General features: G+C 30.4%; 1 protein-coding gene and 1 long non-coding RNA gene across 2 annotated transcripts; one reads left to right on the forward strand and one right to left on the reverse strand.

Moving 5' to 3' along the window:
• Nucleotides 1-4,471: 4,471 nt before the first annotated feature.
• Nucleotides 4,472-11,932, forward strand: LOC139491345 (uncharacterized). The gene is made up of 3 exons (XR_011656522.1): nucleotides 4,472-4,571; nucleotides 8,290-8,433; nucleotides 8,928-11,932. It is a non-coding gene; the product is annotated as an uncharacterized lncRNA (long non-coding RNA).
• A 111-nt stretch (nucleotides 11,933-12,043) lies between these two features.
• LOC139491344 (uncharacterized) lies at nucleotides 12,044-20,639 on the reverse strand. Its single transcript, XM_071278975.1, has 7 exons — nucleotides 20,412-20,639; nucleotides 18,349-18,663; nucleotides 16,476-16,739; nucleotides 15,617-16,030; nucleotides 14,564-14,665; nucleotides 12,703-12,733; nucleotides 12,044-12,213 (listed from the first exon to the last, which is right to left on the reverse strand). The coding sequence occupies exons 4-7, from the start codon at nucleotides 15,696-15,698 to the stop codon at nucleotides 12,057-12,059; spliced, it is 372 nt and encodes a 123-aa protein (XP_071135076.1). The 5' UTR covers nucleotides 15,699-16,030; nucleotides 16,476-16,739; nucleotides 18,349-18,663; nucleotides 20,412-20,639; the 3' UTR covers nucleotides 12,044-12,056.
• Between the last annotated feature and the right edge of the window lie 4,665 nt (nucleotides 20,640-25,304).

A 25,304-nucleotide genomic window follows, 5' to 3' on the forward strand; every position in this document is an offset into this window, starting at 1 on the left:
TGCTCCAACGTGGAGCGTTTTTCAATTTGCCTTTAAATATTGAAAATTGAAGAATGTCCCGTATTGGTTGAATTTTCATCTTTAAAATGTTTTTGTGTGGAGCATTTTTCATTTTTTTCAATCAAAGATATTGAAGAATAGATAATGAAATTATTTTTTCATTCATTGTTTACACTTTAGAAGTTTTGTTTTTATGCTTTAAATATAATACACATGTGTGTACGTGTGGACCCGTATATACACATTTATTACCTTACCCAGAAAAGATAGGAGAACAACAACGCACCAGCAACATTTTGTGATATGGCACCGGATTGTTATGCAATTGTAATTTCCCTTGTTTAAAACCATGAATTTATTTTATTTCCCTATTTTGTTATTTACATTCAGGTTAACTTAATATTCTCTATATATCTGTTAAATCAAATAGATATTGGTATGTTAAATTCATTGATAAAGATATTTATTTTTACTCCCAAATTTAGCATTTGCATCGGTTCAAAACATTTGTAAACTTCTGTAAAAAGTAAAAAATTCCATCTGTTTGCTTTATGTTTATCAAAGTATAATTATGCCTGCTCTTGAAAACACATAGAAGTTGTGGCAAGTTTGTGAAAACTTTATTTTATTGTTAGGAGTTTATATTGGGAAAACAAGTTTGTATTAAACAGATTAAAAATAAGAAATGCTGTTCAATGCAGAAAAATATAAATTTGAAAACAAATACTAGCGCAGTGATCAGAATAATATAACATCTACACCCACCCCTCCCATCCCACTCCACCCGCGAACCCTGCTCCTTAAGCATATACAGAAACTGACATGGACTATAATATTCTAGTATTTTCCCTTCTTTTCTAAAAGAGGGACGAAAAATACCAGAGGGACAGTCAAACGCATCAATCGGAAAAAAAACTGACAACGCCATAGCTAAAAATGAAAAGGACAAACAGACAAACAAAAGTACACATGAAACAAAATAGAAAACTAAAGAATAAACAACATGTTTGACACATTCAGCCACGATATGGTTTAATGCTCCTTCGTTTACTCCGCATCGCCTAGTAATTCCATTTTCAGAACAAAAACGGCTTATTGGTCGCGCTGTTGCATGCTTGATTCCTAAAGAAGTCAAGTGTTGAAAAATGTCTTGGTGTGTTCTTCCGTCAAGTATCATTTGTTGAATCAAAAATCGATGGTCTAAAAGTTCTTCTATTCTTACAACATGTACATGTATGTAAACAAGTGACTTCTTCACTTCGAGAGAACTAGATTAAAGATTTCAACCCCGACAATTCAAATAAAGAAAGGACAAAGAAAAACAAATGTCAGATAGATAGACAGATAGTTATATACAATGAATGACAGATTGATAGATCGTAAGATAGATATAAACATGTAACTACAAAGACAGCTAGATTATATAGATGAAAAGAAAGAATGATTTTTTGGGATCATCATCTTACTTGTCAGTGTACCATTCTTGTTCGGAATTTGTTGATACCACAAATAGTTCAAACACACAGACACCTTAAAAAGATCTTCAAGATATATTGCGCTTAAACGAGAAAACAAAAAACAGAAATTGTAAAACATTTAATAAAATGTGTCAACAATTTAAACATTTAAAACGCCTATATTGAAACAAATTACATTTCGTCCTCATTATTAGACATTAAAATAATGAACATTTTTCAAATTTGAATATTGCACAGTAAAATAAAAAATGAAAAGTAAGAGAATTTTTCATTTTTCAATATCAAACGTCAAATTGAAAAATGCTCCACGTCGGAGCATTTTTTAATTTTTCAATATTTGAAGTCAAATTGAAAATTGCTCCACGATAGAGCATTTTTCATTTTTCAATATTGTAAACTAAATTGAAAAATGCTAAAGGTCAGTATTTTCAATATTAGCTTTTAAGAATGAGATTGAAATATGTTTTGTTTTCTAAAGCAAGCAAATAAAAATGTTTTCATATATTTAAACTTTTGACAAAATCAATTCATTGTTAACACAAACTTATTGTTATTTGTTTAAATATCTTCGTAAAACCAAAAATATAATTTCATGAATATAACAAATTTCAAATCTCATAGAGAAAATGGTTTTTCGAAAGTGATTTCAACAGATTTTTGTTACTTTTTTCAAACCAAATACCTTTAAAATTTGCAGAGCAATTTGAAAAATTATTTTTCTTTTTAAAATGAAAAATGTTTGACGTAAATGTACACGGACAAACAAAAATACAAAATTCCAAAGATGCACATAGCGTTCTTACGTTTGTTTTTAAATATTTATGATGATTGATAAACGTGTATTTCCTTTTCTCTGATTAAAGTTATTCATATATGTATTTCATCCGCTAGGATATCTCTGTTTTTACCCTCCTGTCGTATTTTGCAAAGCAAGTATTCATGCTTACTCTAAATATAAGCACAATAATGTTAAATCTGCAATTTCGTTCTGGAAGGTTCCCTCGTTGGGATTTGAACTAATGCTTTGCTTTGGCATAGTGTTTTCTTTCCTCGTCAGTAGAATTTCGAGTTGTATACCAGTACATGCCGTTGATGTCATTTCAATATTAACCATTTTGATGGTTTTGTAGTATTGTGATAGCTTCTATTTTAAGATGTCGTCGGTTTTACCTCAAGGCGTGAGGCACGCGCGAAAGTAACAACAAACACTGGCCAGCTTGGTGTCAGATTTATAAGTCCAGTTAGGGTGACATGTATATCCATACAACAAGGTCCAAGATATTACAATAGAACAAAACACCACATGCACGTACACATGTATATGTTCAGTAACGAATAATGATTGAACAATATTAATTTAGTTAGTTTTCTCAATTGCATTGTTTTATATTTTTCATGTCAGGATTTTTTACAGCCGATAATACATATGTATGTTCGATACGGATTTATGTTTTATTGTTGAAAGCCATACAGTTACTTATAATTGCCTTCTTCCAATTTAATTATACTTTGGTGGATAGTTGTCTCATTGGCTATCATACCGTGTATCTTTTTTTCTTTATTTTGCATGAAATTAAACTTTAACCCCCTCCCTTTTCTTGTCGTCAACTGTTGAATATCATAAGTAGAATATGTCATTTGTCTCCAAAAACTACATAATGTATCGCACTTGACTAATATGGACATTTGTAATCGTGGCCAAATTAACAGTGTTTATTATTATAACAGATATAAGATAAATTGTATATGGTTAATTATTAACTGTAATGTGAACATTATATTCTAAATAGAAATCATTTTACATATAATTGTTGTAATTAACGATAAAATTACAAACATTTCAACATTCAATTAAAATCATATTGTGAGGGAACACAGATAAAGAGCTATCAATGTGAAATGCGCAATGCAAGCGAGATGTATTACAAGGTAAATAATTTAAACAAAATGTCATGATCTAGTTTATTTCAAATAATAAATTTAAAGAAAGGAAAAAAGCAACAGAATAATTAAAATGTACGTGATCAAAATTTAAAAGTCGAGTGATTTTAATCAGACTGAATAAACGTGGAAAATGATAAAGTCAATATTCTCATTTCTTATCGAAAACAACATTAATTTTAAGCATGTAACATTGATATGAGTGCTGCATTTCATAAAGAAGAAAAAATGGATACAAACACGAGAGCCGATATTCATAAAACTTTTTATAATGAATAAAAGTATAACAGCAACAAACATATTGTACAGAACAATAGACCACATTAGAAACATACGTCTGCGATAAAAATAGACAATGACAGAAACACAATAAAGAAAACACAATCAAGATAGCTAGAAATAACAATATGTAGTGGGTAATAACCAATTAATCGTGCACTCCTACCGATTTTCCGTAAAACATACAGAAAAGATTTCTCGGTGAGGCTAACAACAAGACACGTACGTGGCATGTATCTATTAAAAGACAAACTATCGCAAGAGTGTGTTTAGATTAATTTACAACTTACAGTACACTTCTGTTGTAATGGTTCAGTTTGATCATAGTCCATAGACTATATTGTTTGATTATCGCTTGAAATGTTCATTATTAACCTTTGAAACTATATTTAACAAAATCTGTACCGTACGAATTGACGACCGGGCAAAACAGAAAGTACAGAACATTATCTTTCGAATGAAATGTTATATAGCCCTATGTTAAGCGGCTGTATTAAAGTCATCTTTTTGAAAAAAGACACTCGCTTTTACATTTAAGAGATTGAAAGTATAAACTTTCTAAACTGTATGTTAAGGAATAGTACTATGAACATGAGGTTGTTTCGTCTGCTATCTTTTGCATGGAGATATTTTATAAATCACCCATGAAGATCCTATTCAATCTTTTCTGATGTCCAATAAATTATCCACCAAGTAATAAAATCAAACACTGAAATTATAACTTCAACTTTAAACGAATGACAATACACCAGGAAGACTTCCTTTAAATATAGAATTTTATAGGATAATATAAGATCCGCATACCTGTATCAAATCTATAACGAAAAGTTATTCATACTTGAAGTAGTTATAACGCCTAATTACTTATATCAGGTAAGTTAACATTACCGTTAATTGTACCTGGTATCATTTTGTCTTGTTTATTCTCTTTCTATTAATTTGTGAAACTCACTGTAAATATACCATGTATACAATATTATCGTGTGTTGAACTCAATATGACTTTTATTTTTTACTTTGAAACTTTCCGTCAAGTTTACAAAATGGGGTATAAATTTGCCAGGAAAAGTTTATCTTGCATTGTTTAACTAAGTTTTACACTTTTTGTTGTAAATGGAAGAAGCTTTCCCTGTCTTCCGAAAATCTTTTAAAATAAGGAGATGTGATATGATTGCCAATGAGACAACGTTCCACTATATTTTAAATGAAGTGACTTTAAGCAATTATGGACAATCGCACCTTGTTTAAATTCCCCGTTTATAAATAAGTACCACAAAGTTAATGCTCTTGTTCATTCAGACATATTTGAATATGCTATTATAGCTTGATTTAAGTTCGAATGTGTTCAACATTTTTCAGCAGTGTTTGATATTGTGCGTTAGCTAAAATTTCTTTCGAGGTATAACGTATATGAAAGTAAAATAATAAAAACACCGAACTCTGAGGAAAAATCAATACTGAAAGTTCCCAATCAAAAGGTAAAATTATAAAAATCAAAAAGGGTTGTTTCAAATGTTTGGCGGTAAGTCCAGAAAAGCGCTTCAGACGAATGACATTATAAACGTGTTGTTTTCTATTTTTTTCATGATGTCAGAACGTGGAAAAAGACTATGGTGCGGGGGAAGGGCTGTGCAATCAGTTGATTTACCAATGTTTATATTTTAAACTTAACTTGACTGACTGTCGTTTCGTAGTTCTACGTATAACATGTCCATCAACACTATATATAAATCAGATGGCTGCAAACTAAACTGCAAGATACGTTAAACCAGGATTAATCCACTATTTACACATAATAAAATACCTGTTCCAAATCAGGAATATAACAGTTGTTTTCCATTCGTTTGATGTGTTTGAGCTTTTGATTTTAGCATTTGATTAGGGAATTTCCTTTTAAATTTTCCTCGGAGTTTAGAGCTTTTGTGATTTTACTTTTTTCTATTCAACACTACCAAACAAACTAAGAATAATGTGTTGACAGATGCACAATTTGGTTTCCGTCCTGGATTTGGAACCGTCGATGCCGTCTTTGCCCTTTATTCCCTTATCACTAATTCTTTGAGTAAAGGTAAACGTTTATACTGTTGCTTTGTAGATTACACTAGAGCTTTTGATAGTGTCACACATTACAAATTATGGCAAAGATTAGTCAGATGTGGAGTAACTGGTAGACTTTTAAATGTCATTAAATCTATGTATAGCAAATTAAAAACTTGTGTAAAACTTAATAGAAAAGTTTATGAATTTTTTGAATGTACTGTTGGTCTAATGCAAGGGGAATCCTTATCTCCTCTGTTGTACTAATTATATGTCAATGATATGGAGATAGAACTTATTACACAAAAATTGTAAATCATATGAACTTAAAATGTTAAATCTGTACTTGTTAATGTACGCTGACGATATGGTTTTATTTAGTGAAAGTATTACCGATCTACAAAAGATGATCGATGATGTAAATGTTTATTCAAATAAGTATGCTTTGTACATAAATTTGTCAAAAACCAAAATTGTAGTTTTTAGAAACAGAGGGAAAATTAGACCAGAAGAGCAATGGTATATAAATGGAAAGGCTATTGATATATGTAACGAGTTTATGTATTTGGGAATTTATTTTATTATACTGGTAACTTTGCAAATACTCAAAAGAAACTATCAGAACAGGGTTAAAAGGCTGTGTTTAGTATATTCAATAAAATACATGATGATTATTATAATCCTGAAACTTTGTTGTCATTATTTGAAACTTATGTAGCAAGTATACTGAATTATTGCTCGGAAATATGGGGATTTCATATGGCACCTAATATCGAAAAAGTTCATTTGTATTTTTTAAAACGTGTTCTTAAAGTCAAAATGAATGCTGTAACTAATATGATTTATTGTGAATTAGGTAGATTGCCAATGTACATTGAAAGGCAGTCTAGAATGGTCAAATACTGGTTAAAAATTTTGAGTACAGAAAATTGTATATTAAAGAATTGCTATGATGAGATGTATGACAGAAGTTTTATTAAAAAAGAAAGATAAACAAAACTGGTGTTGTAAAATTAGAGATATTTTGTTTAGATATGGATTTAATTATGTTTGGTTAAACCAAAGTGTAGTTGGTAAAGACATTTTTCTATCGCAATTAAAAGAAAGAATGCTTGGTGTATTCATTAGTGAAGTAACTATGTTTTTTGAGAATTCAAATAAATGTCATTTGTATAGATACATGTATAGTACACACACATTGCAATTTTATTTAGATAGACCTGTAAATTATATATACCAACCATAAATATCGTATATCAGCTCATATATTAAGTATAGAAACAGGTAGATATTATAATGTTGATAAAAATAATAGACTATGTACAAATTGTAATACTAGCTCTATTGAAGATGAATACCATTTTATACTTGAATGTAAAAAATATAGTCAAATTCGAGAAAAGTATATAAAAAAGTATTATTGGAGAAATCCTTCTACATACAAACTTATCCAGTTGTTATCTGTCAGAAATATTAAAGAATTGAATAACTTAGGTATATTTTTAAAATCTGCAGAAAAACTTACAATTTAATTGCAGTAAATAATATTTTTGTTCTCACTTTATTTAAGTGTTATATCATTATATCATTCTCCGCTCGTATTTCGTATTTTGTATTATGTATTATGTATTATGTATTATATGTTCTTTCATGCACACCTTATATTTATATATATTATGTATCTCTTGTAAAATTCTTATATTGGTGTAAAATTGTGTATATGTATCCTATAAGCTGTATTGCTTTCGGAATAAAGTATTATTATTAATGTTTGCATTGATATAACTATTGAATTTGTTGTCGGTAAATTAACATCAAACTGAATATTGCACATATGTTTCCTTCACGGTATTTAGCATGTTTAATCTGTCAATACAAGTTTGACAGTTTACTAGGTAAAAACAATTGCTGGCAGTTAATAACTTCTTTTTGCTGAATCAAGGTGATGGTCGACGTGTACTGATTGATGTCTAAGAAACATGATTTTTTATTAGTTGTTATTAGCTTTGAACTTGCTGTCCGTAAAGCAATTACTCTCAGATCTGTACTAAGTAGGGTTTTTTGTTGTTGTTGTTGGGATGTATAAGTACCAGTCCACGTGCATTATGTGTTCTAGTTGGTTATAATTTAATTTGTATCCTTTTGATGAGTTAAGCCTTTTCAACTGATTTTTATAGTTTTTTCAATAGTTGTACTGTTACACTACTGTCCCAGTTTAGGGGAGAGAACATCTTTAACCTTGACATACCCTTTATGTGCCTATTCCAAGAAAGGGGACTGTAGTTCAATTGTTGTCGGTGTTTCATGTCTGTCATGTTCGTTTTTCGTATGTTGTTTTGTTATACATTAGGCCGTTTGTATTCTCAATTGAATTGTTTCAAATTTTTCATTTCGGGGCCTTTTATTGCCAAGTATTCGGTATGAGTTTGTTGAGGGCCGTACGGTTGCATATCTTCGTTACATCCACTTCATATGAACTTTTGTGAAAATTATTTCAATATTTTTATAAAGAAAGCTTTAACTAAAGATGTTCATTTTTGTCTATTATTATTTAGGAAAATGAGTCATACAAAGACATGCGTCACCCTGTTTACAGCTGTTATGATGTTGGAAATGTCTCTCGGCTCCAGTTATAGACTTGTATTTAGCAAAGGATTTCAATGCCATGCGCCACAATTTAACTATGGTGCTCAGTGTCGGTAAGCTTTATTTAAGGATGTAACACATTGTTTATGGACCATAGGCCAAGTAAAAGAACAATACAGATTTCTTTTCATCACACGGAAGCATACAATTTTTAACTCCGTTTATGACATATTAAAGTCGCCACAATAAGTTCTATAAAATAATAACAGTAACGCATTCGTATTTGATTTAATTTATTCAAATCAATTATTCTTATAAGTCAAATAATACATTGGAAACACACTTTGATCTAAAAAAAAACTAATATTAATTTGAAAGCTCTTCGAAAAGTGAACAATAAATTATTTTAATATTTTCTTTCTTTCAAATTTCAGACTTACTTATATATATAATTACTAAGGTTGATTGAGTTTTTTTCTTCAGATAAATCAATTGCATTTAACTCAAATCTGTAGACGTTTTTTTCCTGAACACATCACCATCATACCGAAAAGTCTAAAATGATACTGAGCAGTGCCGAATAGTTCATTTTATCTGTATTTTCTAGGTCACCCACAGAGATTTCCGGTTCCTTCGGGTCTCAAGTCTTCTATCAGATCACATCTGTCACCTCAGAGTCGACCACGGTTGCATCTGTATGCTGTAAAGGTTGGACACCAATTACTGACTACATTGGTATATTTCACGATATCGGCTGTGGCAGCAGTACTTTCTTTAGGTATCTGCAATGGGGAGATTATACAGCCACACCAATAATACAATGCTATAGCAATAACACCGGTGCTCAAGTAACTTGGTTTGTTCGATAATGTCGTCATGCTTATTTATATTACAATTCCTATAACTTTCTTTTCTGTTTATAACATATTATCTACCCCATCGTGATTCTCACTGTAGAAAAGCTTATTCAGAAATTGAAAGATGCTAGTTCAATACGTATACATAACTACTTGGTCATACAAAGTCAGACCAATTATGAGACAAATCGAACTTCCGGTAATGACTACATGGATCAACCTAAATATATAATTTTACCATGAAATTAATTCAGTATTATTTGACAATTGAAAAGACGATAGAGTCTCTTTCTCTCTATTTGATAATTTGATTCTAGAGATATGTTTGTTGTATGCATAGATATATCTTATCATGCTACAAAATTTTTCAAAACATAAACAAATTTTATAATGCTCATCAGGAATATATATTTTAATAGATGAAATTACTTGAAACACATGATACAACAATTGCAATATCAAAATACTAATATCAATCTTTCAAATAAGATAAAAAAAAATATTGATTTTTAATAAGTTGGAAACAAGCTAAGTTTATTCGAATAGTATTGTAGAATGTCATTACTACAGTAATGTATTTAATGGGGAAAATCGAACAATTATTATCCACTTGCATTATTTTTGTACTTTTTCCAAGTAAGAAGCCTGAAGTCAATTGGTTGTCGTTGTGTCATGTGTGTCATATTTATTTTTCGTAAATTATTCTTTTATAGATTAGGCCTTTAATTTTCTTATTTGAATTGTTTCATATGTTTTATGTCGAGTCTTACATAGTCAACTTATTTTGTTGATCATTATTGAGTGCTTTACGTTTCCTAATAATTACTTACATCTATTTCATTTGACTATTCGTGTATAATTTTCTCATTACAAATCACACTACATATTTTTATATTGAGGGTGTTTTTGCTTCTCTGGTTTTTGTCTTTTCGTTAGATTATCTTCTTCTATAAAATGTATTAAGCATGTTGTGCATTTAAAAACATTACACGTACTTGTTTTTCTTTTATTACATGTAGTTTTAAAAGCAATTTTTAAAATCATATGAAATCCTTGTTTGTTTTCTTTTTATAGTTTTTTAAAACAAAAAAAGGTGCCAACATTGAATGAATAAGAATCTAGAGAAAACGGTTTTCCCCCACCTTTTAAATTGCTTATGCGTTGATTTGTTTTTTTAGGTCTCATACACAACAGCACGGACCCTTCTTTGTTTCTGTTTTTTATAAACAATCAATAATAAACATTTTTTTTTTATTTTCAAACAGACCAGATAATTTCCTGAATAAAAATACCAATTGATCATTTCTCGTGATTTTCCTATACCAAAAATGCTTTTGCTCTTTTCAAATTCACGCTACCCAAAACGAACTAAACGACCACCGGCTATATTTTAAGAATGTATATCTATAAATAACTCTAACAAAGTGCACATCATATTGTTATGATATTTTTATTATTATGTTTATTTATGTTGGCCTAATTTGTTTTGTGTGGCCTGATAGTTGTTTATAAAATAATGTTATAACTGTTCAGTTTAGAAATTACTGGGAAAATCACAGAATGATTGGAACTTTCCATTTGACTTACATAATGATTACAGAATGATCTTAATAAAAGATGCTAATTTAAACTTCTAAATTTTAATCTATATATATACAGACAATAAAGTTAAACTTTCAGACTTAGACATCGATAGGCATTAGTATCCACAGCATTTGGATTGACACTTTTATTCTACAAACAACGTCATACTGGATTGTGACCTTAGTAGTGAACACAATATTCAGATTGAATTCTGAGAAGATTTCCGGATACAGATAAAGATAAACGATTTGACTCATATTTTTATAGTTAAGTTGACATTAATACATGTGTAATACTTCTTGTAAACTTTTGTATAACAAATCTTGTTAAATTTTATAATCGATATGTGTCTTTTGTTGGCTACAATTTAAAGGTGATTCTGGCCGTTCCAATAATGATGTTTTTTTTTATCTAAGTGTCCATTTTTGTATCATAGCTGCTCCAACTGTTTTGGTTCTGACAAATCCTTGATTTTTTAATATTTGGCTTTGAACGACCATAATAAAGGTAAATCAAGAAAAGCACATAGGACTGATTGACTATCAGCCTCTGAGGTGATCATCATCGCAGTAGTCAGTGCTTCGGTACATCCTTGTTTTTCAATTTCGGGCTTTGGGTGATCATTGCAAAGCTTTTTCCCGAAAACCGCTAAAGACGCATGCAATTTATAACTTGGTATTTATATTTGTCTATTTATGATATCCTATGTAATAAACGATGTTTACTTTATACAAATGCATGACATCTCGGCCAATTAAGGCGAGGACAGTTTTTACCATGTTACTACTTCAAACGATAATAAGAGAAACTTGAAAACATACTCAGACCACGGTAACTGTTTTGAAATGATCATCAAAATGTAAAGACAAACATTTTATTTTTATTTTATTTTTATTATATCTGTATCGTGGGATTAAGTTTGCAACATTTTTTTTATGCCACATATTTTTCTTGTGAGTGATTTTAAGATAACATAGTATAGTCAAGTAAGTCGTCTATGATGGAGGCCAATACATTACATTTGCCCACATAGGATGTTGGCAAATCGTTATCTACAAGAATTGCAAATGTACAAATATATTTATTTTTTTAAAACTGAACATCCATCATAATTATTTTTTTGTTGGCTATTTTGTAACCTGATTGTCTCAAATGATTATTTTAAAACATATTTGTTGTCTTTTTACTTTCAATATGTTGTTGGCACGGTTTAATAAATAATATATGTGTATTATAAACATATCATGAAAAGTACATGTCTGTATACTCTCCACCAGTTATGAAGAAGGACTGTTTTAATCATCACTATCTATAACAGTTACTGTATTGTTCCATTCTACAGCAGGATTGTATGTATTTCCTATTTCACTGGATATTTCATCATAATGGTCTTCAGTTGCAATGATCAACGCCCTCATTTGAACAGGAATATTAACATGTCCACTGTTTTGCCTGAAGAGTAAACTTATTCTTTTAATTTCTCGTAATGGCAATTATTTTGGCATGTTGCATCGTGCATGCAAATTTGTTCGTTAGGTTCGATAATTGATTAACATCCATTTGGAATCACAGTTCGTTACCATATACACATTTTTAACTTACTAAGTAATTATGTAACCGATGTCTTAATGTGATAGACAATCCATTTGTATTGACTGTCTGGTATTCATATTTATATGAATAGTATTTCTGCAAATATCAAAGAGGGACGATAGATACCAAAGGAACAGTCAAACTCACAAATCCAAAACAAACTGACAACGCCATGGCTAAAAAAGAAAAAGACAAACAAACAACAGTACACATGACACAACATAGAAAACTAAAGAACAAACAACATGAACCCTACTAAAAAACTAGGGGTGAATTCAGGTGCTCCGGAAGGGTAAGCAAGTGTGATTCAAACTCTGTTTCTTGTTTTATATGACTTAATGTACTTACATTTCCATCTGTTGTAAGACTTTTTCTAATCCTTAAAAATAAGAAAAGTCATGATTTGTTAGTAATTTTGATGAGTTTGTCGTTGTTAACGAACTAACTGCTGTACTAAAATAACATTGCTGAAAAATACACAAAATTAGTTTTCCCTGTAGTGTCAAAATGTCTTCGGTTGTTAAGTTATTTTTTTCATTCGGCTCTCTACACTATTCTTCCACACAATCTTATCATATAAAGGTTTTGCTATTCAGTTGAATGATCCTTCGAAATGAATCTGATTGCAAAATTATTTCCGTAATCTTCTGTAAGGGAAAGGGTGAACACGCTTGTTATTATGTTCTGGTAGTGTATTGAAATAATTAAGATTTAAGTGTTTCCCGGGACAACACCATTAATTATTTCGGCAATACATTTTTCACACAGGTTGGGGCAGACTTTTTTTTTTTGCATGTTAATGAATCACAGATCATAACCAAAGAATGACAGAAAATATTTCTCTTAAAAGTGATATCCCAAAATTGCTGTACTCCGAGGAAAATTCATAAATTAATGTCCCTAATCAAATGACATAATCAAAAGCTCAAAAACATCAAATGAATTGATAACAACTGTAGTATTTCTGACTCGGTACCGACATTTTGTATATGGATAATGCTGAATTAAACCTGGTTTTATAGCTAGGTAGACCTTTCACGTGTATGAAATTCGTTGATAATTGACACAGTCAAAAATTAGTTTGTTAATCATTTTTTATTTTAAAAATTAACAATTTAAAACAGTTTGTTATACATGTATCAGTCATGTCAGTACCAAAGAACTAACGACTATACGTATCAATCACGTCGCATGTAATTGATATATATTAGTCTTGTTATGCTTGCAGTTTGTGGAATTCCTGTTTTGATTGTTTTCTGTATTTTTTTATTTTGAAATATTACAGATTCTAGTTTTGACGTGGTATTTTCTTAATTACATGTAATATTGTTCTGTTATCTGTCTTTTTACATGAATACCTTTACTGTTTAGTCCAGTTTTGTGTTATCTTTTTGATTTGGTACCTGCACATCCCGTCATTGTGTAGTTGTGTTATGGTAAAATGTTGCATCGTATTAAACATTTTTGTTTATGTGCTATACACTATTTTTGTTTTAACATTGTTATGTTTTAATAGTGATTAAGATGTTGACTTATGTACTCCAAATTTTGGCATCGTTTCCTGTCAGTTTGTTTTGTTCGCACGTTATTGTAAAGTTTAATGCGTCTGTCAAACATACATATGAAGAATTGTAGCTAGCAGTTAAACTAGGATCATTTATCATTTTCTACATAAGGATATACATGTACCTGTTCCAAGTTAGAACATATGTTTTCTATTCGTTTGATGTATTTGAGCTTTTTACATGGCAATATTATAAGGAACTTTTCTGTTTGAGTCTTTCTTGGATTTATGGATTTTCGTTATTTTTCTTTTATCCATATGATAGGAATTTATGACATTAGCAAATTGAACATTATTAATTTCTGTTGTCTCGTTTTACTTTCAATGGCTACATGTATTCATTATGTTTAAAAATAAAAATTCAACGATTTTCCCCCGATTAACTTTACCAAAATAATCCGATATGAGTCTTCTCTTCCATAAATTTTATAGCATACATTTGTAAATATTCATTGCAATATTATTTCAAAACGATAGAGTGAACAGTAATCAAAATGAGATTGATACTTTGAATTTATACATGGCAATCACCACATGTACAGTACATACATTAATCTGTTTATGTATTTTGTAAGGAAAAACAAACGTTTAGATACGTATTTGCTGCTTAGAAATGTTTTCATTCATTTATTACTGAGTAATTACCTTTATTTGATCGCCACATCCTATAACCAACTCCAAAGACTAATATCAATAAAAATACCGTAGTCAACGGGACAAAAATGTATAAGGTAGATCGTGATTTCTCTGTAATATATAAATTCGTAAGATAATCGTGTTGGTGTTTTTTTGGGTTTTTTTTTAAACAAGGAACAACATACCTGTATGCAATGAATGATTTTATGTCATTATATTCACAATTAATATATCAAATAGATTGAAGTCTAATGTGATTGTAACCACAATTGGGTCAATATCTTTAATTGTTTTACATAGGCGCTAATGGTAACGTTTTTACCTGTAGCTCAGTCCATATTGTAAACTTGGATATGTATGATAGCTCGTTTTCGAAGCTGTGACATTTTCACATATGTGGTTAAATTTTCGGGGTACGAAGTGAGATTACTTTTTCCGTAAATTAGCATACCCCGAACATCTTTATGTGATGCGGCTCCTTGTGGTAAAATATCCCTTTTTTAACACAATAAGTTCTTTAAAAAATTAATACTTTGAACCCATTTAATAGCTCCATAGTGTTTACACATTTATTCTATGTTCCTCTACTTTCCTAATCACCACAAATGGTTAAGCTCAGTCATTTGTAAAAAAAAAATAGAAACATGTCCAATATCACTACACAGAGATTTGTTCTTACACGTGACTTTTGAGTTCCTCGTTTCGAGGCGCATTAGGGATGTAGTCCTAATTGTAATTCTCAATATGTTTAAGATTTGAAACTCACACACATACCATGCATTGCTTAAGAAAATTCAGATATATCATGTGTGTGTACTCAAGAAATGTTGTATGTGCACTTGTGTTTCATTATACTTCAATGCACCATGCAAACGTGTCTAGAATCTCATTATTCTGAGGTCAAATTAAGTATAACTACTTTCACTATATGAAAGCACTATGAATAACGAATTCATGCTTTTAATTATCTTTCGACAACGATTAATTTGCATTATCTTATTTTCTAAAATGAGCTTTCAACTAAATTGCAAAAGCATTCACTGTATTAATAAATATACAAACCAAAATGTTTTGACGAAAACGTGACATTGGCGACGTTTTGATAGATGTTTGTGTCTGTTCTGTTTGCAATTGAAATATACATGACTTCCAGTAACTCTTCCTTACTGACAACGACCTCTGAACTATACGAATATTTTCAAACTTGACAGTTAATCTTGTTTATATTGGGTATGTGATTTCTGTTGAAAACCAATGTTGCAATAAAGCCTGTAATATTTATCGTATGTCTATGGACTTTGACGCTGATGTTTGAAGCTTTTATGGCTATCCGGTGGTCTATACTGTTGAAATCTAATCTTACGTCATTCATATACCAACTAATCTCGGGAGCACCTCCTTCGCAGTAAAAATCAACTGATATACAAACAAATTCATCTCGAATGGAAATAGTCTGTTGAGAAATAACTGGGGGACCTAAAATATGTTAATTATATTATGACTTTTAAGTATGAACGACTTCAATGTTTGCTACAGAAAACCTCATGCTCGACCAACTTTATTGACAATTTTCAGGAAGCGTCATTCACTTTTACTACGTTTTACGATAATAATACAGTATATCTCTCTCAGATCACCGAGTTAACCTAGAAGGTCTTTTGATACAAAAAGTCTTGGAAAATACATATAGAAAGCTTGAACAAGTATGCGATACATTTTATATCTTGAGACAATATATTTCATGTAAACCAACTAATTTTGAAGAGTCAATTTGACAATTGTCAGAATTAAACAGACACAAATCCGATGTACATTTACTTTTATGTTGCACTGAAGTTGAATATCAATCTATAAAAATTTGATTTCAAGTGTGTTACAAACATCTTTGTATTAAATTATGTCATAATCAAATGTGTCTTACCAATAATGACTAGAGATGACCTTGCAGACAATCTTGTACCATTTGACATCCATTCACAAACATAATCTCCCTCGTCTCGATAATCACAATGACTTATATCTAACGTAGATTTTCCTTGGAATGTTTGTACAAGTTCATCATGAAAGTAATGTTTCCATTTCACATCCACGGTATTGTTATCCACATTTAAAGAACTGCATGTGATATTTACGGACGACGAAGCAATGCATTTTGTCCTTCCTGTCTCAACAGAGACATTATACCCTAATGGAAAAAAGAAATTTGATAAAAAATTGAAATGTCCTTTAAACGCTATATAAATTATAAAAAAACTGTTACTTTTGTATCATTCTTTTATCAGAATCTGAAAATGAAAATTGTTAAAAGCAGTCTGTTTTTTTCTTTTTGATAGTTTCTGCAAATACTGTCTCATTTAAGACTGGTTTGTGTCAGACTAACATGTCAAGGCAATTTGGCACGCCATTGTGAATTTAGTCTGCAGTTTGCTTAAGAATTGTGGTCAAATAAAAGTACTGGCATTAGTGGTATACCGCCTTTCAAAAGAGTCATACATCGATTGAGTGAAAAAATCTGGGATACAAACTAAAACCGGTGGAAACAAATAAACTATAAAAGGAAAAGAACGAAATAACACAGTGGTGCAACAAATGCCATATTCTTGACATGGTACAGGACATTTAAAAAAGAGAGAATATCACATGTTATTGATATAGTCATGGGTTAAAAAGAATGGTCTTAGATATAAAACATTCTTTTTGTTAGCAGTTTTTGAGAAAGATTGACGAAGACAATTCATATCGTTTGGTTTAACATGCAACTTTTGACATGCCTTAAGACAGGGAAAATTAAGGTATATCACAAAATATCAATTTAGTACTTTTATATATTTCATTAAGGTATATCAATTGGCTTGGTCGACTTATCGTCAAAGGAATACGGTAGCAGAGTGTTCTAAGTAGTTACTACTGTAATCATTAGCCAGTCAACACTGAGGTTGTGAGTTCTAACCCCGCTCGTGCGGGTGCATTCGACTCCAATCTTAATTGACTAGGACTGTCAGTTTTCCTATGCAAGATAGGTGGTTTTCTCCGGGCATTCCGGCTTCCTTCACCAATAAAAAACTGTCCGCCACGAAATAGTCTGAATGCTGTGCTTGAATTGGCGTTAACACACCAACAATTTACAACAAGCAACCAACTGAATACATCGGTCATTATTTTGATTCTTTAAACGGAATATATTTACCACTTTCAAGAGGCATCGTTTAACATGTTTAATAAAAGACAAGACAATTCTGGTTCAACCTGGAACATAGAAGTTTAAAATAGAATGCATTAATGTATCAATTGATACACAGGTGAACAAACAAAGTGACAGAAATCTTACATCTTATGTAAATTCCAGTCAGACGTTAGCAATATGACAGTTGTTTTCTGTTTGTTCCGTTGGTTGATTTTTTTTCATATGGTGCTCATATCATTGTATATACAGATAGAGTTTTTTTTGCTCGTCAGAGAATTGCTTCTTTGGCAATCATACCACATCCTCTTTTTTATTAATAGATTACTAAATTGAGATATGGAGCATGCGACAATACGAAATAAACATAGCACAAGTTAAAAAAAGTTGCAAACGGTTATTTCAAATTAAAATTATTTAACAAGTCTACACAATAAATCATTTAGTCCTATTTAGTCTTCTAAAGACTGAAATCAACTGAAAGATTGAAAATTACTTAACAATTACTGTTCAGTCTTTTGAGAGTTGTACAGATCAAATTTGACAGTTAATATTTGATCTTCAAACTGATATCATTTTTCATATTCAAGAACTTTCTTTGCTGAATATATACCTAAAATATGTTCGATATGCAACTGTACAGGCAATTCTATACTTCCTATGTCGTTCCTGATAGCCACCATGTAAAGTCCAAAATGTTTTTCGTTTGTTGGTTTTATGCTTGATTCTAAATAAAACGTACTGTCATATGTGTTAAGCAATTGCAGATTTTCGTATTTTAATAAATTCCAGACACCCAGTTTACCTCCTGCGGATTTTGCCCAAGACGCGGATGGTTCTGGGTAGGACTCAACTTTGAGTAAAATTCGCATTGCTTTTTCCAATTGAGTTGTATAATTTTTATGATGAACAATTACTGTCGGTCAAACTGAAACGAAATGGAAATTCAGTGATTATTTTGTAAACCAAATAAAATCAGTTATAATAAAGAAATATTACAAGGTATCCATTGTTTCTATGAAATCGTACGTTTGTCATAGATAAAAATTATAGTTTGAATTAAATATGATATCTTAAAATTTTATAATTTTTTTTTTTAAATATGTATTTCCCTCGTTAATAACTCTGATTCCTTTCCAGGGTTGGCTATATTCTATGTTAAGTACTTTATTGTCAAAATATGCATCTGGATTAGTAAAACGAGTCCGTTAATGTTATCATTCTTCTATAAAGACACATACTTTATTGAACTTTCCACAGTACAGGGTTCTTACATATATTTGCAACACCATGGATGCCTCATATATAGTACCTGAGTTGCCTAATAATTACTATAGTGATTCCCTGTATGATATTGTCATTTTGGTGTTTTTGTTTTTTGTTCACTGTATATATTTCATTTACAAATTCTCGGGTTTGTTTTCAACTGTCCTTGAATCTTCAGGCTTCTCTTATATCTTTTTTATTTCATTGTGTTGTCATTCTAAAAAACAGCCAAACTAAAGGTGATGATAAGGTGTGATTGACATCAAAATAAGATTTGATTAACTAAGAACAAAAATAACTGAAATCTTTACTAAGTTTTACGGCCATTATCACAAATTATTCGATTAATTGTGTGCGTTTCCTATTCCCAATTGTAACATTTTAAATGGACGTGAATACGCATGGTGGTGGATCTTTGCATAGCAAACCACGTGTACATGGCGTTCAAGTGCAACCTATGAATCAGGATATGCTAACTCTTCCAGAACACCTAAAATCAGCCCTTTGATATGGAGAAATTTCAAGTATTGATCATATTTTATTTTTTCTGTGTTTTGTCTAAGGATCGGAATTTTTTGGACATTTGAATTTTAATATCACTTTGGTATCTTTTTTACTCTTTACGCTGTCGGCACACATGTATCGGCACATAGCTGGTCTCACTCCCGTTTTAAGTACATTCGATTTCTGTTATCTTGATATTTTTTAATCGAAATCCGCAAACTGAACAATTAATTTTGATTCGTATCTCCTTGGTGGATTTTTGAGATTTGGACAGGCTATGTCTTTTCAAAATCTTAAATTAAAGTTGGTAGATTTGGAAAATTTTTATTATTTAAAACTCAATAGTCAAAACATTTGCCGTTTCATATCATCTTCCTTCTCCCATTCATTGGAAAATAGAACTTATAGTAGTAGTCCTTTGTTAATGTCTGTATCAATATCTTTTTGTTTAGTTTCATTTGGTACTTTTCCTGATATCGGAATTGGGCTTCTTTCAAACTGAGTTTTACTGAGCGTATTGGTGTGTATTTGTTTGTTCTACATTTGCTACATGTAGATGTATTGGATCAGGCTGGAGATCTCACAAAATATGTTGAAACCCGCCACATTGTTTTTGTGCCTGTCTCAAGACAGGCCTTCTTTAGTCTTGTATTATTTTAATTTTCCTTCATTTATACATTTCGAGGTTTAGTATTACGTCCAATATCACTGAACTTTTACACATTTTTGTTTGGGGGCAAGCTGAAGCGCTTCTCCCGATGCGGGATTTTTTCGCTGTGTTGAAAACACATCGGTGGCTATTTTCTGCTGTTCGGTTGGGTTCTTGTTTCTTGGACACATTCCCCATTACCATTCTAATTTTTTTTTTTTTTAAAGTTTTAAGATAAAATATGATATCATACTTACAATTTACGGTTACTGTTATGTTAGCAACTCCAATGCCAACTCTATTTTTAACCTTACAAAAATAAGTTCCTCTGTCGTCTTTGGATGAATTAGAAATAAATAAGTTGAAGGATCTATTTCTGGAAACATTAATTTGTTCATACCGAAAATTATACCAGTAAACACTGTCATGTGCGATATTACTTTCATAATAACATGATAAATTGAGTTGCTTTCCTTCGTCTACATTTGTCGATGGACTTGCTTTCACATAAACCTTTGGTTTTACTGAGAGAAAAAAAGACAAAAGTTTAACCAAAAAAGACGAGCCCCAAGCTGAATTCAATAAAAGGAAATTCCAAACAAACTGACAAAATCAAACGTTATCAACCAAGTATCAACTATACTAAAATATATATAGCAAACGTCAACTGATACAATGCACACAATGTATTGATCAAAATCATATATAGCACTTATAGATTGACCATGCAATGTTATACAGTAGTATTGTTTTTCTCTCCAAATCCTCTATACACACAGTAAACGACAATGTGCCTTATATATGTAGACCGAGATGCTTACCACTTCATTTATTCTGAGATTATTAAGGATAAATTTACTGATGGTAGTGTTCCCTTGTGTTTTAAAAAGGCACATGGTTTTTTTTTACATAGTGGTCAGAGTACATAGTTTTGTTGAAATACGGGCTGTTACTTTGATTAACTAATATGTAGGCCCATGGATATAAAGATTGGTAATAAATAAAAATACAATTCAAGATTCTAGTTTTTAAGTTTATCTGCCATATATGGCATGCACTTCAAATCTTTGATCAACTATAGAATATCTTTAGTTGATCTTTGTTAAGTAGGTCTTGCTCAATTGTGGATACATATCATTAAGTGCTTACTACAGTACTTTACGAAAGTAAACAATCATTTAATGTTTTTATTCATACAAGAACTTAGAATAACAGTTAAAATCGTTTTAATTACAACGAAAATTCAACAATATTGTTCGAGTTATATTCCAAAACGTTTGTAATGTATAATTCTATTCCCTTTTTCTAATATAGTTATCATAGGTACCAGGCTTATATTAATTTTTTTGTTGTTATCATAAGTGATATTTTTTTATTTATTTCCATTGACAACAAACTAAACCATGAACAAGACATCAAGAATGTTCAATGTAAATAGTTCATAAAGATATCAAATAAAATAAATGATATGACGCTTACAATAAAGGCGAAGGCTGATTGTCTTTTTTAAAGATGTATTTGTAATGTTATTTCTTGCAAGACATGTGAAGTTTTGTCCATCGTTAGATTTGTTTGGAGTAAACTCGTATATTAACATTTTAGGTCCACCAACTGCTATCATATGTTGATCTGAAAACCATTTTAATGTTTCTGCTGGTATACCAGTGTTAACTGTACATGTGATCTTGAATTTTTCACCTTCGTTTGTAAAAACTTCTTTTAGATTTGTGTTATTTTGAATTCTCATATGTGTCGGTTCCTCTGAAAGTAATTTTAAATACAAATCGTGTTATGTAATTTTAAAGGACAAAGAAATATAAGTCGCAATAATGTTACCAATATAAAGTCTGGCGTAGAAATACCACAAAAGTAGAGATTATTCTTTTTTTAATGTTTGGTCTCTTGAAAAGCAGTTTACTACTGTTGTCTTTATTGAGATATCAAATGTTTTTACTCTGGAAAATCGCCTCTAAATGATTTTGGATTCGATTGATATGGTTTAACAATTCCTTTAAAATTCGTATTGAAGAACATGTATTAAAAGGGTGTTTGCATGAAGAGCCAGTTGTGTCAAGTTTAATGCGTAAAAAATTATCGGTTCTTTTTGTTGGCCAAATAATCATTTTTGTTTTAAATCTTTCTGTCAAGCCTTTTTCGGCTGTTGAAAACAAGAGGCAACTTTTTTTAAAACCATAGTCATAAACAATACATACTACTTATAAAAAGTGAAATGTTAAAAAGTTTGACGATTCTGTTTTCATCCAGCGTTTCACATGTAAACGTTCGTTCATCTACTAAGGAGACATTTTAAATAACCAAATTGTAATCATTCGTTATATTAATTCTCTTGTCTTGGTCATTTGCAGTCAAATCGAAAGAATAAATAGTTCCTTTATGGTCTTTCCAATACAATACAGGTTTCATTGGACATTCAATAATAGCTGTTAAACCTTCTTCCACATATAACATCGAGTTTGTGTCTGTATAAACTACAACAAAAATCATATTGCTTGATGCGTTCCAATTGACTTTCATAACTTTACAATCGACCTGTATATGCATGGAATAATAATAACCTAGCACTAAACATAAACTATAAAAGGGCAATGTATATCAAAGCTAACATTTCAACCCGATTCTATTTGTAAAGTAAGGGAGAGTATACAAATGCTTAACCCTGTTGGCGTTTGTATTAACTATAAACAATTGTGCAGGTTTGTAAAAATAATTTTCAAGAGCTATTTTGCTAAAATATTCTAAACATGAAATGCAAAGTCTGCCATTCTAATGTTTACAATTTTGCATTTATACAATCTAATAACTACTGAAGATCTTCGATGACAATATTTCAAATGTATCAACATTTTGTTTTTTCTACGCTTATTTATACTAATCTGCAGTCTCAATTGAAAGATTTAAACAATGGCTCATTTACCAGATGATGATATCATCAATATGCATGACTTTTCAATCGACAAACAAATTTTTAGTTTAGAGGATCGCTATCGCAACAGGCGAATTGTATTCTGAAAGGTAAGTCTTTTGCATACCTACTAGTTAACGTGTTTTTTTCCTACTGATGTTCATGTAATTTGAAGTAAATTCATTCACAAATCTTTTTAAATACCAATTATAAGATTCTTGCAAGGTTCTTTATTTGAAGAACTCTATTACTTAATCCTTTGTTTTAGAATAAAATATCGATGAATTGTACCTTGTTGCAAGATATATAGTGCTACGCACGCTGTAAATACACATGCCAAATTATCCATTTTTGTTTCTGCATTCAAAATTTGTATCCTAAAGTACACAAAATAGAAAATGAAATATTCATAATTCAAATATGTCAAAAACAATACATGACACAGTAATGTTAAATACAATTTATATAGTTAGGGCGTTCGTTGAACTATTGGTGATGTTGGTTATATGTCAATGAAACAGAAAGCTGACTTATATTAGCCAAAAGGCATCATGGTGGCAACATAACTAGTACTACAATAAAGAAATTATATACAATGAGTAGACCTTGAATTGTTCCGATTCTGTAAAACTTTTTAATAAATTTAACGAAAAATCAATACCAAATACTAAAAAAAAATAACTAAAAAAAAAACAGATAAGAGATACGAGAACTCCTGAAAAGGTACCTGTCTTTAAGCAGACACATGAAAATTCAAAACTAAAGCAAACTGATGTTATAAGACTAACAAGTGTATTTTTTAATTAAATCCCCACTTAAATGACAGGTTGCTTTTATTAATTTTTTTGGAGGGTAGAGGGTCAGTAGCCCATGTTTATCCCGATTGGTCTTGTTTATTCTACACTTGTCTCGCTGATTTTTTTTTATCTCGTTAGTTTCTTTACATCTGAGTTGCAACAATAATTTGCGTTGTGTTAGAGATAATAAGACATTATTTACCTGTGTATGAAAATAATCACAAGGTATAAATTTCAGAGTTTCTTCTGAAAATTACAAACCAGAAACAATGATATTTCATTGATTTTAATTGCGGAAATATTTGTGCGTATTTCCACAGAGAATCTATACGTAAATCATTATTCATCGAAAATTTTAATAGATAGCTTCCTTGTATATGATACATGATTTTAAAATTCAATTGCCACGAACGCAAAAATTCCTGTTAAATTTTTAGGTACCGATATCCTGTAGCAACTAGCAGTTGGTGACTAGTACATTTCTGTTTATACACGGCATATGTCTGGTTATTTCCAAAATGATAAAACATTTCTTCAAATTTGCATCTGCCTTTTATTTTCTATAGCAAAACCTGTCTAGCTAAACATATTGTATAATCATATATAACTGTTATAATCGGTAGTGTAAATGTCTACGACATGTATTGATACCTTTTAACAAACAAGTTGTTTACTCGTATGTCATTTGTTTCACATTCTACATGTACAGCTGTGTTCAATATTTTCTATATATGTTATGACCCATATGAGTATTTGGACTATATGTGTATGGTCATGAACATATGTGTAAATATTCATATGGTCCAACCATGCGCGTAAGGTCCAGTTAATAAACAGTAGGAACTCTGAAAAGGTGTCTCATACATTTTTTTGTACTTAGTTTCTTAAACGAAATGTTTACTTATTCAAACATATTGTAATCATTGATACATTATTAATGAAATATTGTGAATTTTACTGAAAAAAAAAAGAAATCATTATAAAATCATTTCTTTGATGTAAAATTTTGATTAATCTTACATTCTTATACGAAACGCAGTATGTCGGCTTTTGAAAACAACTTCAAAAAATATTTAAACGAACTGTTAATCAATTAGTCAATTGATTAGCTCACAAGAATTTTGGAATTTTAACCATTTTCTCTTCTATATATTTTTAACTCATTTTGGTGTTTTAACATTAAACATTTGTGCACTTTCTTTATATAAAACCCGATTTAATGACAGTTCCCTTCCAAAACAGATTTTAACAGTTATACTCCTAAAACGTCCTGGAATTTCTATTTCTAAAAAGTTTCTGACAGTTATATATTTTTATCTATTCAAGTTTTTTATAAATTGCTATTTGGATGGAGAGTTGTCTCATTGGCACTCATACCACATCTTCCTATATCTTCTTATAAGATTGAAAACATGTTTTAATTAGAGGTT

Source organism: Mytilus edulis, chromosome 10, assembly GCF_963676685.1.
Source record: "Mytilus edulis chromosome 10, xbMytEdul2.2, whole genome shotgun sequence".
In the NCBI taxonomy this organism is placed as follows: Eukaryota; Metazoa; Mollusca; class Bivalvia; order Mytilida; family Mytilidae; genus Mytilus; species Mytilus edulis.

What these genes read in the sequence shown, in the direction of transcription:
- LOC139491344 (XM_071278975.1), bottom strand. Translation starts at nt 15,698, where the DNA reads ATGTATATTTCAATTGCAAACAGAACAGACACAAACATCTATCAAAAC. An exon ending in GATGTGGCGATCAAATAAAG is followed by an intron (nt 12,734 to 14,563) that starts GTAATTACTCAG and finishes CTTATTTTTAAG; the next exon opens with GATTAGAAAAAGTCTTACAA. An exon ending in GTCTTACAACAGATGGAAAT is followed by an intron (nt 12,214 to 12,702) that starts GTAAGTACATTA and finishes TTTACTCTTCAG; the next exon opens with GCAAAACAGTGGACATGTTA.